General features: G+C 34.1%; 1 protein-coding gene across 2 annotated transcripts in view; it reads right to left on the reverse strand.

The window, feature by feature from the left end:
• The window catches only part of LOC145664549 (putative inorganic phosphate cotransporter), a 57,471-nt gene that overhangs the window by 21,039 nt on the left and 20,083 nt on the right, over positions 1-16,349 (reverse strand). For both annotated transcript variants that reach the window (XM_081731314.1, XM_081731315.1), the window contains exons 2-5: positions 7,024-7,169; positions 5,769-6,002; positions 3,102-3,189; positions 2,035-2,255 (exon numbers count right to left, since the gene is read on the reverse strand). In XM_081731314.1, coding sequence (XP_081587440.1) covers positions 2,035-2,255; positions 3,102-3,189; positions 5,769-6,002; positions 7,024-7,169 — 689 coding nt within the window. The remainder of the gene's footprint in view (positions 1-2,034; positions 2,256-3,101; positions 3,190-5,768; positions 6,003-7,023; positions 7,170-16,349) is intronic.

The raw sequence follows: 16,349 nt of genomic DNA on the forward strand, positions 1-16,349 counted from the left end.
ATATTGAAAATTAGTGAATGCGTACTTCAACACAGTTTTGCGAAGAAAGGATACAAACTCTAGTATAACGTGCTAAGGGACGTGTCCTGCACAAGTGATATGTAATAGCAATTTAATTTAGCTGCGGAGAGGGGGTATGAGGGCGAAGTTCCCCAGGAGGTATGCCTGAAAGGAACAATGATCCGTAGACGAGTGAATGCCCATTATGCGAATTGATATACTAAGTGATTTGATGGTATAGCGGACTTCTGTCCATCTAATTGGGTTCAAGAATGAATGTCTCCTGTAAGAGATTAAAGAAAATACTTGTCAGTGCGGAAGAATGAGTTCGATTCCCGGCGGGAGCTCATGCGGTTCATGGCTTATTCACATATAAAACTGTACTCTACGTTTCATATAGAATATTCGCTGAAAATGATGTTAAACTTTAAATCAAGCATCCGATCAATCTAAAACATTTCTTTGCTGTAGGGGCTCTCTGTGGTAGGAGGAATGTGAGAATCGGTGAGAGTCTTTGAGTTGACTTAGTTCCTTGTATTTCGTTCTGCAACTCCATTTACGATATTGATGCAAGAACTTTTTTTCTTTTTTTAAACACGTATATAAATTCGAACCATACGAAGGTATCAATGATTTAAAACAGGAGTAACTTGGTTGCGAGCACGGCGATATTCACTGAAATTATTTCGAGCCCCATTGTAACAAACGACAGATACTATGATGGTAGTCTTGATACATATATATTTATAGTACCTTTAGATATGTGTTAGTTACTATTGTTTTGAACGATTTTCGTGAGAAAGGTCACAGTTTTGTTAGTAGTAGTTGGTTGTCTAAATCTTTTAAAACTGTCAGTAATACTGCTTTTGTAAGCATTGTAAATTAATATTGCACAACATTGATTTTAATACATAATTATCTCATACGCTATTTAATTTTGTGAAATAAACAACAATACAATTTCACAAAATTGCGTTTGTTTTAAAGTATAGTACAAATTCTTTTACGAAGCAATTAATCTGCATATTTATTACTTAGAAATAAGCAAAGTCTAGAGAAATAAAAACTGATTAAGTACAGTCAAATTCTGATGTTTAGTGGGTCAACTGATGGTACATTATTATTATTATTATTATTATTATTATTATTATTATTATTATTATTATTATTATTATTATTATTAATATATCGCATTTTTGTCAATTTATAACTAAATTGCCATTTTATTCGCCAGTTTCGAATTCAGTGTATTTAAAAAAATCATTAAACACTTCAAGTCAATCCGTAATGTAATATACAGTAACTTTCACGACCTTTAGTGTCCAAAGCTTCTATTAAAACACGACTTAATTGTCTGAATTAGGCTTACTAATAATCTAAACAATTTTCTGTAGACCTGTATGAGAACTTCAATGCAAATAAACACATATCTACTAGATACTGGTAATTATATTAGTAATTAAAAATGTATATAAATTTTAACCAGACGAGATGAAACGAAAAATAATATTTCCTCGTCTCGTCTCGTACTTTCTTTTCTCAAATTCTAGTCTCCTCATCTCGTTTAGTTTTGTAAATTTGTGTGCAAAATTTATGTCCTGATTTTCTTATTAATTTTATCTAGAAGTTATCAAAAGCCTTCTGTGTTAAGAGAGATCCACGAAGGGTGTGATATAAGATCATTTAAACCATATTTATTATGGAAGTATAATGTGTAATTACTTGTATATATTTAAATACTGATAAATGCTTTTCATTGTGTTCGTAGAATTACTTTATTAATTTATAGATTTTTACTATGAATCTTGTAACACTAAAACAGTGTTTGAGACCTAAGACTTGGGTGAACTAGTGTTGGCTCCAAAAATTCGACAAATTTCTCGTCTTTTTTTTTTTTTTTTTTTTTTTTTTTTTTTAACGAGAATTGTAATATTTCTTATCTCATATCGAATTTGAAAATTGGCTTCTCATCTCGTGAGCAACATTAATTACAAGGCAATTTACTCAGCAATAACTAAGAGAAACTTTCCTTACCTTTTCATTTTGCTTTAATTTAAGTGTTTCTTCGAGGTAGCATCGCTCATCATAAGAGATAAAAGGATTGGATGAAGGGTCATTGTAGCACAGGAACACCCAAAAGATAAACCACACTACTCCAACAGCTCCAAATGTATAAAAGACGCTAGGCCACCCACCAGCATATTTTATTAGAACGCCACTTAATGCATTGCCCAAAATTGTACCAATTTGAGCACCTAAAAAATAGAGAACAAAGAAATATAAAAATTTGAAACTTTTTATAGGGCTATATGTAAATTATTACAACATTGTACATTTTGTCATAAAAGCAGTGAATATATATGTTAGAAAAAGTAAGTTCAGTTGTCTACTGAATGAGCACATTGAGTTCCCATTTCTCCCTAATTTGACATTGGACAGTATGGTATACTTCACCCAAGGACGCGACTTTCTGAAACAATTAAAATCTCAATTTGATTACTCTAGTGGCTTGTAAATAGTATTTAGAAATAAGCTTGTTTTACGTAATCCACATAGCAATTCGTTAAATTCTCCACCCCACTTCTAAATTTGACGCTGAAATTCGAATATCAGCAGTCATTTGTTCGTACAATATATTCGATGAAAATTAGACGTATTCTCGTAATATTCTTTGTTTCCACAATCCTGCAGAACTCAAATGTAGGTCAACAAAAGTTTCATAGTTTAGTGTAGTTCTTGTCACTAATTTTAATCAACAATTATGTTTATTATCATAAATGTGTTACGTACTAACTAACTAACTTTCATTACGAAAACTATATGAATGAAAATGTTAATTTCCTTGTCATAGAAATTTTAATTTGTCATTGAAAGAGAATCTGCTGCTAAGAAACTTACATTCACAATGCTGTACTAGGATTAACAAAATTTAAATTCGTTAATTGTAACAGGTTTACAGACAAAATAGTAGAAAGATACTCTGGAAGGTAGAAAGAAAGTAATTCTTTTGTTATGAAAAATGGCTGAGCATTTTCTTTGTATATTTATTACATACATTAGTAATTATTATTATTATTATTATTATTATTATTATTGCTTACCTGAAAAAACTAACGTTCCTAATTTGCTCCTTTCTAACGGAGGCGTCCATTTAGCAAGCATGGCGTTCATGGCTGGAAAAGTTACGCCCTGAAAACAGAAAATTTAATTGCGATTTCGTAATTCAAATCCCTAGCACAAAGTGTATTTGCTCTGACTAAATCATTATGTATACAAACAAAACGGTACTTAAAAAAAAAAAGTTTTTTTAAAAAAAAAACTTGTGAAACATCAAAGAAACAACTAACTTTTTGTATTGTGTTTAAGAAATTATATGAATACAAACTTAAACATATAATCCTTATAAAAAAGAGAAATAATTTAAGGCAAGAAGAAACGTGTCTACCATTTTTTCATTTACAATTTTCAAAATAAAAAATAAAGTCATCAGTGCTGTCCGTCAATTTGTTGTTATTTAAAATTGGTCCTTTTTTTTATCTTATTGTTCTACATTTTCGATTATTTAAAAAAAAAAGCAAATAGCCTAAATGAATAAATAAAATCACGTATCCGTTACAAAAAATATTATTCTTAATGACCATGAAATACCGTATAAATACGATATTTTTGTTTATTGAGCACCATAAAATTTGCTACTGAATGGTTCGAAATGAATAATTTGCTATAACTTACGAACCATGTAGCAACGATATACTTATAGAACATTAAATAAAATGTAACAGGATATACTGTACATATAGATCCTATTTAGCTTCGTCCTAGCGAAATGGTTGGCATATGCTTCTTCGGCGTAGGAGACTTAGGTTCGATTCTCGGTGAAGGCTCATGTGGTTCGGATACAACGTTAAACTGTAGTGCACATCTCATATAGCGTCGGTACTGAAAATGGGCATTGAAGCCGAAACCACCAACTAGTTATTAAGGAGTACCGACCCTACTGTGCTATTAGCATGAAATTAACTCCAAAATACTTAGTTAAACTTGATATTATTTTGGAATTAATATATATCTTTCCAGCATGGAGTTACAATTCATCACTAATCGTCCCACCCGGAATCTCTAGCCCATGACATCGCACAAAGATACCGTATCGCGCGTACTAAACTATTTCTGTTCTAAAAGATATTCAAACAGCACGTAAAATATGTTATACCAGCGTATCGAGTAGTAAATTGTACGCTCTTTTGGCACGAAAGATTAAACTATTTATTACAATTATAGATATGCGTATAAGATAGCATTTCTTTACACTGTGACTAGTCGCAGAATAAATGGAAGATAAATGGCACAAGTAAGTTTGTCTAGTTATTTTAAAAACTTTGTCGTTTCTGTTGTCTAGCATCTTAATGTAAGTACTTGCATCCCTAACTTCAGTCGAGAACAAGAGAAGCCCATGAAGCAAATGAAATTGTCAGATTTACTTGAGCTCAAAAGTGCATTGAAAATTTTAAATAATGTTATTTTTACAGTAGACAAACGATGTAGGTAAGAACGACCATTACCGAAACAATTCCCGGTGAAATTACTTTGCGATAAAGTTAATTTGACGAAATTAAATCAATTGTTGCAAATATCATTTCACGGGATTACGATCACTATTCATTCATCTGTGATTTATGTATTTCGTTAAATTTTGTGGTGAGATTTTGTTGATTAGTATCAAGATCAAAAAACCTTAAAATAACGTAATACAATGCTGAAAACTGATCCCTTTCATTGACATTCAATCATCATTGTTTAGTTCGCTTTGTGTGTGTGTGTGTGTTTTCTTTCTTTCTTGAACCGTACTATTTCTACTACTATTGGCAACGTCGCAGGCTCATAGCCAGCCCAAAAATGTAGGGGGGGGGGGTAGGTAGAAATTAGGGGGAACCGATCCAACCATATAATAGTTCATTTGCAAGCTTACCGTGAAACTTTTAAGGGGACAGTAAAAATTTAGGGGGTTGGACCCCTAGTCGTGCTACATGAATCACTTTCGATTTGCTGCTTTCTAAAAGTGAGATTGAGTTTAGCTACTTGCAGATAAGCCTTACCTAAAGTGACCAGACGTCCCGTTTCTAGCGAGATTGTGCTCTCTCCAATAAGTCGTCCGTCGTCCCGAGAAAATCTTAAACGCGGTGCAGAATGTCTTGTTTTCCAAAAATGCGTCCAATTTTTGGCTCCTGTTACATAGCATAGGCCTACTAGTAATTTTTGTATAGACTTCAGCAGTATTTTCAAGGAAAGATCAATCTTTTTTGCAAGAAATTCAGACATTAAGAAAAAAAATGAATTCAAGGGAAAATTAATTCTGGTTCCTGTTGATGTTAAAAGTTAACATAAAAATTGAAGCTCGGAATATGTTTAAATAAATAAGAACTAGTTGTTTGCAAAAGTTGACATCTTCCTCATTGGCATGATTAACGATATACGATTACTACACTTAGATGATGAACTATCAAATTATGCCAGTTTGCCGAAGGTTTTATTATTATTATTATTATTATTATTATTATTATTATTATTATTATTATTATTATTATTATTATTATTATTATTATTATTATTATTTTCTAAAATCTGGTCACCTTACACTATCTAAAACTACCTCAATGGAGCAAAGATTTGAACGTCCCCAAGTTCTTGTAAAATGTTCATAGTTATAACTCCTACGCATATACATGCTTCCCAATTATATCTTCATATGAAGCAAATGGAATACTTACTTCCCCTACACCTTGTAGTATTCTAACGGCGAAAAGCATGCTGGAGCCACCATGTAGAGCAGCCAATGGAGAGAGGAGCGTCAAAATAGCTGTGCAGAGGACTCCCCCTCCCATCAAATATTTGCCACCAAATTTCTCCGACAGTAAGCCTCCTGGGAGATGGGTTACAATGTAGCCCCAATAAAACGAACTGAGAATTAGGCCTTGCTCTTCTGAATCCCAGTTAAACGTTACCTGAAAAGGCATGAAAAAATTAATATAATGGTTACAGAGTGTATTACCATAGCTACGGCTATGGTATTTCTCGACATTTGTTACACTTAACGGAGTAGGCAATTAATTATGCGAATGAATGGCTTGTAAATTCTATACTATCATCAAAACCTTTTCAAAGCAAAAATCAAAAGAGGGGAAAAGTTTGACATACTCGACAATATCACCAGATTTACAGTTTACCATCTCAATATAAAATTTCATTTTGTCAAATAGCACCACATCAGGTCATTACATATTTCAAATCTACATGTAAAACGAAATATTTAAATACTACACATTTTATTGTGTTGTCAATGGTGCTATAGTATCACAAATATAAAAATTTCAGAGGGCTCTACAACAGTAATAAAGCAACTCAAATGAAAAAAGCGGTGCATATCTAAAGTAACTGTCGAATACTGTGATCATGATATGATGCATTTAAGACAGATAGGAACAAAGTTACAAGAAATTGAAAAAAACATATACAAACTTTACTTCGAAAAAGTTCTAAGATATGTATCATATCTAAGGAATTAGATGGTTTCCAACGGACAAAAGGATCATAATGTTTACAGCAATCAGTTATCTCAAACCGTTTCCGAGATATGATACACATTAGTTGAGTTTGCAACACTCTTTAAAATGACGAATTTGTACGGAATGTTTAAAATAATCGTTGACTTCTTTTGTGTCAAAGTATAACACTACAACGATAGTATTTGGTAGTTGTAATTACAATAATTTTAGCTATGTTTATGGAAAATGAACATTGGTTCATAAATATTTTAACATTTTGCAGTCATTCAATAAAATTATGATAGAATTATGGTGATGCTCTGTGGGAAAAAAAAAATCAACACTTCATCCCAGAATTTCTTTTAGAAAAATAAAACAATTGTTTCTCATGCACAAAACCAAATGAAATATGGTCATCCTATTTAATAATCTACGATATGGAAGATCATAATATTCAGAGATGAATATATGAATACTTTACCCCTTCTGAACTGTCACTGTCTGTTGAGTTTTTCTGTTGTGTCATAGATACAATGGCCACTGACAAGCATACTCGCATCGTGTAAGCGTTTGCAATACCCAGGAAGCCCATAACAGCCAATACATATCGCTGCCGACAGCAACATCCTACAAATGACAGAATAAAATATACTTTAGTTATTTTTGGTTCGATTCTACAGAACTAAAATCAACCGCAGAACAAACAACAAATACATTAATCATTTGGCCGATTCATAAATCAACCAAGTGAAACAATACATAAATGAATGTGACTATATTTGTGACTTTATATCTCTTGAACCACCCGACCGATCTCGATCAAATTTGCCACATTGATGAGGCTCGGGCATGGGGTGGTTTCTGTCATTTCACTTTGACGGTGCAACTTAGGGGAGGGGGAGATACATAAAAATGATCGAAAATGACCGATATTAGTTTTCGGGGTCGCTCAGATGAACAATGACACTTCATGCGTCGTTTAAATCCAAATTCAGCCCACAATAGTAATATTTAATTTTTACTGTTATTTCTACCAAACATGACACAAGGAGTTGTGTATGTAATGTTAATAGATTACATATATATATATATATATATATATATATATATATATATATGGTTAAATTTCGTCATATTATAGGCTATATTTATTACATACCAAATTTTAACCACTTATTACACACAAATGTTGATTGTTTTGTGAATACTTGAGATTTTGCAAGTGTGTTCGTTTTTAAGTATTTCAGGTTAAATATAGCCGTTTTTCGAAATGCCGCAGTGTTTGAAAAGTCATAACAAAAGAAGAAAAAAGATGAGACTCCTAGGCATCATTTTTTTTTTTTTTTTAAGGAAGTAGTATATCAAGAACTCTATATCTAGAAAACAAATAAAGGACAGTTTTTCTAATTTATAACTTCAAAAATGACAATTTGAGTTTTTCAAAGTGACTTACAGGTATTTTTTTAAATGTATTTCTAGAGTAATATGGCTAAGTACTGGACATAAAGTATACATATACATGCCCATTTAATTCTCTTTCAAACATGTTTCAAATCAATGGGCCTTATGCAGAATCGTTTTCACGCATGATTAGCGTCATAACTAAAGGCCTGACTACTGCAGGAAACATGTGGCACTAATCACGTGTCAGAACGACTGTGCATAAGACTTAAAATCTTTATTTAAAAAAAAAAAACGGAACTACAGCTTTTCCCGCGAACCTTTGTAAAGCGCAAAATACACTTTATACACTAGACACTTGCTAATCAGGCAATTCCTGGCACATATGGATGCCGCATTAGCGGAAATACCGGTTTATTGAGTGTATGACATGTATTTGATTTATTTATTTATCTTCTTTAAATTTATGATGAAAACATAGGGGATATAGTGTACTGTATTTTATTAAATCGAAGGATATAATAAAACATAGGGGATATACTTTATTAAATCCAAATATACATTAATTTTCAAAGAAAACTTAGTCCTAAGCATTGTTGCGCATGCGCATGATAATTCATTGTGAACGTGTTTTTTGTTGGATGTTCGCCGGATTACTGAGAGGCCGAACTACTGAGGGCCGGATTAGCGAGAGTCTAGTGTATGTGAGCATATCTTAAAAAAAAAAATGTTTTCTACGAGCTCGTACCTCTAAATATAGTACAATTTTGTGTACAAAAAAAATAAAAAATGATAACTTTTCTCTATTATTGGTTGATTTGATATGGATTTACCCCTTCAACAAAATTATTGACGTGGTGCTCGTGCAGTATCAATTTTTAGGTTTATGAACAAATATTTTTTTCTCGAAAACTACGCATGGGTTTTTGTACTCACTCATTTCATGTTGTTCAGCTTAATGAAATTATTGACTGTATACGCCTCATCATAAAGGACAATTTTTTACCCGTTAATTCAACTATTAGCCTAAATCATATTTTAACTTCTAGAAGAGTGAATCACCCTTCGCAGCGCCCATGTTTATTAATTGTAAAACAAGAATACAATCAAAACCCGTATCGTTTATCTACAGCACATTTCCCTAACAAATAACAATGGAAAACTTTTATCCTACTGCACACGAGGAAACACAACATGGTAAGTAAACAGCAACAATATTGGTGACTCACAGATAAAACAGTCCAAGGTGAGTTCTGACCCATCAACTAAACCAAAATAAACGTAGTGTTTCTGTTATACTGAATTGTGGAAAACACATGCTGTACACTAGTATGTAATTTCTATAGAAATATCATTCGTATTTGTAAACAAAAAAAAGTTTCTTTGCTCATGTAAACTGTGTAGTGAATGGAACAAACACGTGTGTTCGTGCATGTGTACTTTAATTGTAGGTTTACGTAAGGGAAAAAAATACATATGTATGTAAAAACTAGAAGGTAGAATGCATTTAGTTGCCGGATTTTAAAGTTGTGAAAAAAATTGACCTTGAATTATTGCCTAATAATAAAACAGCACGCACTATATCGGGGAAATGTGACTCAATTTTTTAGGGGCGTGGGAGACCCGGGTTCGATTCCCGGCGGGAGCTCATGTGGTTCGGATTCCACGTTACTCAGTAGGTCCACGTCACATATAGCCTCGCTGCTGAACGGGACGTTAAACTCAACTCAACTCAATTTTTTTAGGATTTCTATGATGTGAAGAGTTCCCGGTTTGACTCCAAGCAGCAAGGTTGCAGTGGTCCATTTTGACTACTGGTTTCTTCAGACCTGTTTTTTTTATTATTATTATTATTCTGTTCTCTATTCTTCCCATTCCACCAACTGTTTTAGACCCTACAATCTTACATTAAGCATTATTTATTTAACAGGATCACAAAGGGGAACAAAAATAGCACACATCTAGGCTGTCCTGTAGAGAATGAGTACCGAAAACAAGCATGTAACCCATTAAAGGCGTAATATTTCGAGAAGTAACACTTATCTATTATTGGATGACGGGCGCATACCCAGAAATTTTTGTTGTGAGAAGTCCATGCTTTAGAGGTGGTGGTCCAATACTACAAGTTACTAAGTCTATGTAGTGTTATTCTGCACCTGAAAAGACTGTAAGTAATTGTAAAATACTTCCACATTTATTTTCAGAAAAAATGATAGAATAGATGGTTTTTATAAGAGAAAGACTAGAGATGAAGTACAAGATCAAATTTTCATGCTATTATCATTTCCCTGTTAAACAAGTATAGTTTTATTGAGAAAGTATACAAATGTATGTTGAGTTGAAAAGTTCTGGAGGGTCCGGGGCTGGTTGACCTTTCCCGTTGGTACGCTCCTGTTGGGTGACAAAGTTCCTAGTTGCAGACCTGAGTTTTGGCCAACAGAACGTTAAAATTGCAGGACGTTAAGAACATTTTGTTCAAGAAATTAATCTGACGTCTAATCGTCGACACTCGTTGACTTGAAACTAAATAATCAGACTAGGTACGTAGGAACCAAATTTAAAAGAGTGTAAAATTCCGTATCTTTTGACTGTCAATTCATAATTTAATCTACAAATCTTGAATCTTTTTAATTATTTTATGAATCTGTGAGATACTAAATTAGGAATTTGATACGCAAAAAGAACAGTAACTACTGTCTCACTGACACAGATCGGTTTGTAGCAGTCGTTTGCTATATTTGTACTTTCAGTCGTAAGATTTGTGAGTTCTTGTGTTTCGCATCCTTAAAACCGAGGATATCACTACTAATAACTTGGACTCAGAAGCGCGACTAAGCCTTGAATCTGGCGCAGTTGACAGCCGCTAACCTGGAAGCATAAATCCTTCCTTTCGCAGTTATAGCCTGCCGAAAACATTAAAAAATTAACTTTAAAGGTGCATAGCTCCAATATGATGCCACCTACCGTAGTCGGGTCAAGACTTCACTTAGAAACTACTGTATGCCTTATCCAAATATTAATGTTTCAGAATCCTGCGGTACTTCCGCAACAATTTTTGTAGGAATCTGAAGTTCCCAGGTGGTTGGTGGGAACTTCAGATTATATGACCGTAGTCAAACTCCCTCTATAAAAATTGTTGCATGATTATCTTAGGATTTTGAAACATGCATTTTTGGATAGGACACATATTAGTTCCTAAGTGAAGTCTTGGCCCGACTAAGGTAGGCCCCATAGTTTTGGAGTTATGAACCTTTAAATTTCTTTCTTTCTTTTTTTTTTTTTTTTTCATGTTTTCGGCAGCCTATACCTCCGAAAGAAAGCATTTGTGCACCCAGGTTGGTCTATACTTTTTGTCTTATTTTGATATCAGAAATCACCTGTCGGTGTTGTTTCGAAACACACTGTATATATGTATGTATAAATCAATGTAATTATGTTATTCGTCCTTTTAGGTATGAACAAGGGGTGCCGGCTACTCCCCTAATAGTTTGGCACATCAATGAGAACATGCAACGTATTTTTGAAGTTCTATAGTTGTGTACTTTTCGATCATTTCCTCAATGAATAATATATTTCACAGAAGCAGGCCCTAAAGAGGCCATCAGCAACCCACCGACTGCCTTGAAATCATCTTTAATCAAAGTAATACTGTGTATTTTTGCAGTATCGATCAAATTAACGACTTTCGTACTACAAACATCATATCCTTCTGTAATCAAACTGTGCTATTAGTGGCGTGCAGGCCTTGTTTAAACAGAAAATACACGCCTTGTGCTAGTATACATAACTTTTTTAAAGTCCCACAATTATTCACTCAAAATGAGGTGAATGTTAATGATGGAGTGTGGACAGTTGAAGGAAACGGGGAAAAAACCCCCGAGATAAACCCAAGCACATGGTGTTTGTCCATCACAAAGTTCACTTGACTCCCGCTAGAATCAAACCAGGGACCCCATGCATCAGAGGTGAACGCTCTACCACTGAGTTACCGCGTCCCCTATCACATGATGTAAATAGTATTATTTTTGATTTCTCTGGAATAATTAGAAATAGAAATGAATAATAATGAATTAAATTAATAGGATGACGAAGTTACTATTGTTTTAAGTAATAGGTATTCTCGACTTGCTCCCTCTCTCAGTTTCAATCAAATCGTCATCGTCGATTCTGGTCCCGCCTTTGACACCATATTAACAATCTTGGGAAAAGGGGGAGGGGACAATATAGAAAAGTAACCGAACAGTTAAGGAGTAGCACTACGAATTTCACCCCCTAATATAAGGATCTGTGCACACTTGTGGTCTAATGGTGAAAGGTCACTGATACGAATGGCTGAAATATTGAGTTTCTCGAAAAAGTACTAATTTCATAACTTATTCATTTGTTTAAGTCTGCCTTTTTCATTAAACACAGTACATGATCCTCATATTCCTAGCTATATTGTTTATGATATCGCTCTGGAATGCATGAGCAAAGCAGGATAAGACCTGAAAATTCACAGTACACTAAATCTAATCCATCTTTCTTACTTTATTAGCCAGCAAATTCACCACCGTTATTCAACAATGGCACGAAGTTACCATGAAATACATGCTGTGGAATTGACTACGTACACGGTAGTTAATGTGTAGTTTCAAGGTCAGTCAGATGTTTCCTTACTTAGCAATCAATGCGTGGGGAACTTACTCATTTTCTTTTCTTTTCTTTTTTCTTTTTGGATTGATTTTAATGTCTAATTGTTTTAAAAATAATAATGTTAACCGGTTGAAGCCTACAGTCACTGGTGAGAGAATACTCATTGGTGATAAAGGTGAATAGCAGAAAGGAAGAACTCAATGCCCGTGCTGTATTATTTGTTACGTAACAGGTGATACTGAAATGTTACGAAGCAGATACGTTCATTTGAGACGGGTTTCACTGACTAGCTATAACCCTGACAGTTTCGTACTTCATTCCTCATGACTTATCAATGTTTTGGAAACGGCTAATATCTCTGGGTACATATTTTCTACATATATGCGCCGGAAACGAAGAAATATTTACCGAGGTCTTAATTGCAGATCCAATTCCACGATAACGAACTCTTTTACTTAAAGTAACAAGGAAATTTCTATTTTGAGTACCCATCAGTCACCAGAAAGACAATAGTTGGAGTCGAGCATCACCATTATAAGAAAAGCGTAGACCCGATTATATCGACGAAAAAAACGTGGCAGGAGACCCAGGTTTGTTTGCAGACAATTACTCATGAAGTTTGGAAGGTGACACGGTGGTTCAGTGGTAGGGTACTCAGTTCTGGTACTACGGATTCCTGGTTCGATCTCAGGCCAAACGAGTTTGGTAGACAACATCGTGTATGCGCTTTTCTCAGGGTTCCCCCGTTTCCTCACACACTATAATTTTAACAATTATGTCGTTATCATTAAACTTCATTGATTAGCCTAAAGAGCAAAATCATGGAATGTAAAAGTAGATTTTTTAATTTCATTTGGTTTGATTCAACGTTATTCTATAGGCCTAATTTTCTATTACCAAACTAACCAACCACAGCTACTTTTAACTTCAGATTCTTTGCTGTTTAAATGAAGTATAATTTCGTGGAAGCATGCAATTTTAAGAATTGCCAGAATTTAACCGATAGCCTTAAAAAAACAGCCCGTGTTGCATTTAATTTTTTTCCCTAAAAAAGCCAGGAATTTTAAAAATATTAGTGTGTGCCAATATCAATGTTGGTTGATTTCAAGTTTAGCATCTCCTTTCAGTACTAAGGATATAGGGCTATGAGGTGAGGACCTACAGAGCGTACCGTGAGATTCGAACATGAGATCCTTCAAGAATCGAACCTGGTTCTTTCACTCCAAAGGTCACGAGGGAGCTTAACATTAACGATAAATGTCTTCGCGCAGAAGTATAAATGTTCATGCTTACTCAGTGAGGTCAAAGAAGTATCTTGTGATTGTGCTATGCCTGAATTTAACAAAGCAGCAGCGGGAGAAGTTTCATTTCTGAAAGGATTTTTGTGTCATTCTTTTATGATGCGAGTTAAATTTTTTGCCTTCTTAGGCCTACCGCTCACTGGCAACATTTTGTCGGGCAACTATCTTGTCGCTCTGGCTAAATGCATTGAGTCTTATGGGAGTCCGCTCACTGAGGCGACAGCGACAGAAAAGTTGCCGAGGTGTCGCCAAGCAGGGCGACAGCAGGGCAACATCTCGGCGACGGAACAGTTGCGCAACATTTAAAAATGCATTGAGTCTTATGGGAGTCCGCTCACTGAGGCGACGGCGACAGAAAAGTTGCCGAGGTACCGCCAAGTAGAAAGATAAAAAATAAATGTTTTCTACAAGTTTTTTTCGCGTAACAGTTCGTTCCGTGTGTAGCGCGTGAAAAGAAGTGTTCGCAATCGAAACTAATACATTCTTTGATTAGTGACTAGCATGTCTTTAGTGATAAAGACTATGAAAAATTAATTGAGGAAATAGAGAAACCCCCAGCGTTAAAGAAGAAATATATATAAAGAAGAAATATATATATATATATAAAGAAGAAATTATTGAAGGAAGTGTGTTTTGCTGTTGTAAGAAACTAGAATGAGCTTTCCATCCAAGAAAAAACAACACAGATAGGTACACTCATGTCCAAAATTATTGTCTATAAATATGTTTTTTGTAGGAATATAATTTGATAACGAATTCGCCCGGTATTTCTTATAATGTTAGTATGTGTATAATCAGCAAAGACATGTATGTGGAAAATTTCATGTCAAAAGAGTAAGAACAATAAAACGAAAATAAATCTTTATTGTCCATTTAGCAACATTTTGTTTTACTCATTCTAATTTTCGTATTTATAATTCTTTCCTATGAAATTTACCACAAATATACATTTCCCGATTATACACATAGTATCAGTATTAAAAGTACCCTCCAAAATCATTATCAAATTATATTCTTACAAGAAGACAGTTATAGATATGCGACAATCATTTTGGACATGAGCGTACATTAATCGATAATGACATATCGCTGTCATACTACACACTACTACTTTCATTAATTTCCCACAACTAGAAAAATAGAGATAAAATTATCATTATCAATTTTCTTTCCATTTCAAATATAAAAAAGAAAAAAATGGTACAGTATAAAAGTAGCCGATTTTAAAACGTGAAGAATACACAGGAAGAACGAAGAAAGCCAATTTTTATATTATGGCTATACGTAGAACATCTGAGAGTACAGTTACGGTACAGTGTTGTCGGATTGCCGCTTTTGTTAGTTTCGTTCTGTTAGTTATTTCCAGTCGTTTTATAGTTTCGTTATTCTTGTTATCTTTTGATTCGAATAATTGTTCCTGTTCGCATTAGCTTATATAATGCTGTTATTTTTGTCACTCATTGACGTTCAGGGACGTCATTTAGGGGGGACGTCAGGAGGTGCAATTGCTCCCTAAGAGTTTGAGAAATACATATACTTTAATCAATTGTCTACTAATATATTAGTATAAAACGTGAAAGTCTTATGTCGGTGGTGCTCTTGCTCCCCTCAAGTGAAGTCTGAAATAACGCCCCTGTTGACGCTACCTTCAAAAGTTTATTTAAATTTATTTATTTAACCATTGAAGTGAGCGGTAGTTTTTTTTTTTTTTTTTTTTTTTTTTTTTATGTCCGAAACCAGCGATTATGTGAACTGTTCCGGTTGCCGATTATGTAAATTGTGATATCAAATGCTCGGCAACTTTTCTGTTGCCGTCGCCAGTGAGCGAGGGTATGGCAACAAAACTGTTTTGTCTCCTTGAAGTTGCTGACTGCAAGCGACAGCGACGAGATAGTTGCGCAACTGTTTTGTCGCCAGTGAGCGGTAGGCCTTAGGGTTGCCATATTTCTACATTGTACTACAAGACACGAGCTGTCAATAATAATAATAATAATAATAATAATAATAATAATAATAATAATAATAATAATAATAATAATGCTCTCACTACATGCTAAAAATTAACCGTTAGCATTTGATGCAATGTTTTCCAAATGGCTCTTAAACACAGGTATTTATTATTGTATTGCTATCATTGTGTTTGTTAATTCTGCAAACTGCAATCCAATTGTATTGTTACAGAAATTGACTTAAAGATGCTTTTTTTAAAAAAAGTCATTTTTACATCATTTTGACTGTTCCATTATATCTACAATGTTTGTAGACATTCTCTTCAACTAGAGAATGGTAATATACAGGATGTCCCAAAACCTCGGTATCAAGGCATGTTGGTATGCAATTTAGATTTAGGATTTAGATTTCTGGGCTTTCGGCATCTATGCCCATTTAGCCCGTCACATTTTGAGGGATGACGTCCCTTAGCGAGCACACTATCCGGGAAAAGGGATGGAAGAAAGGATTGGAGAAGGAA

Source organism: Thermobia domestica, chromosome 11, assembly GCF_964235325.1.
Source record: "Thermobia domestica chromosome 11, izTheDome1.hap1.1, whole genome shotgun sequence".
Classification (NCBI taxonomy): Eukaryota; Metazoa; Arthropoda; class Insecta; order Zygentoma; family Lepismatidae; genus Thermobia; species Thermobia domestica.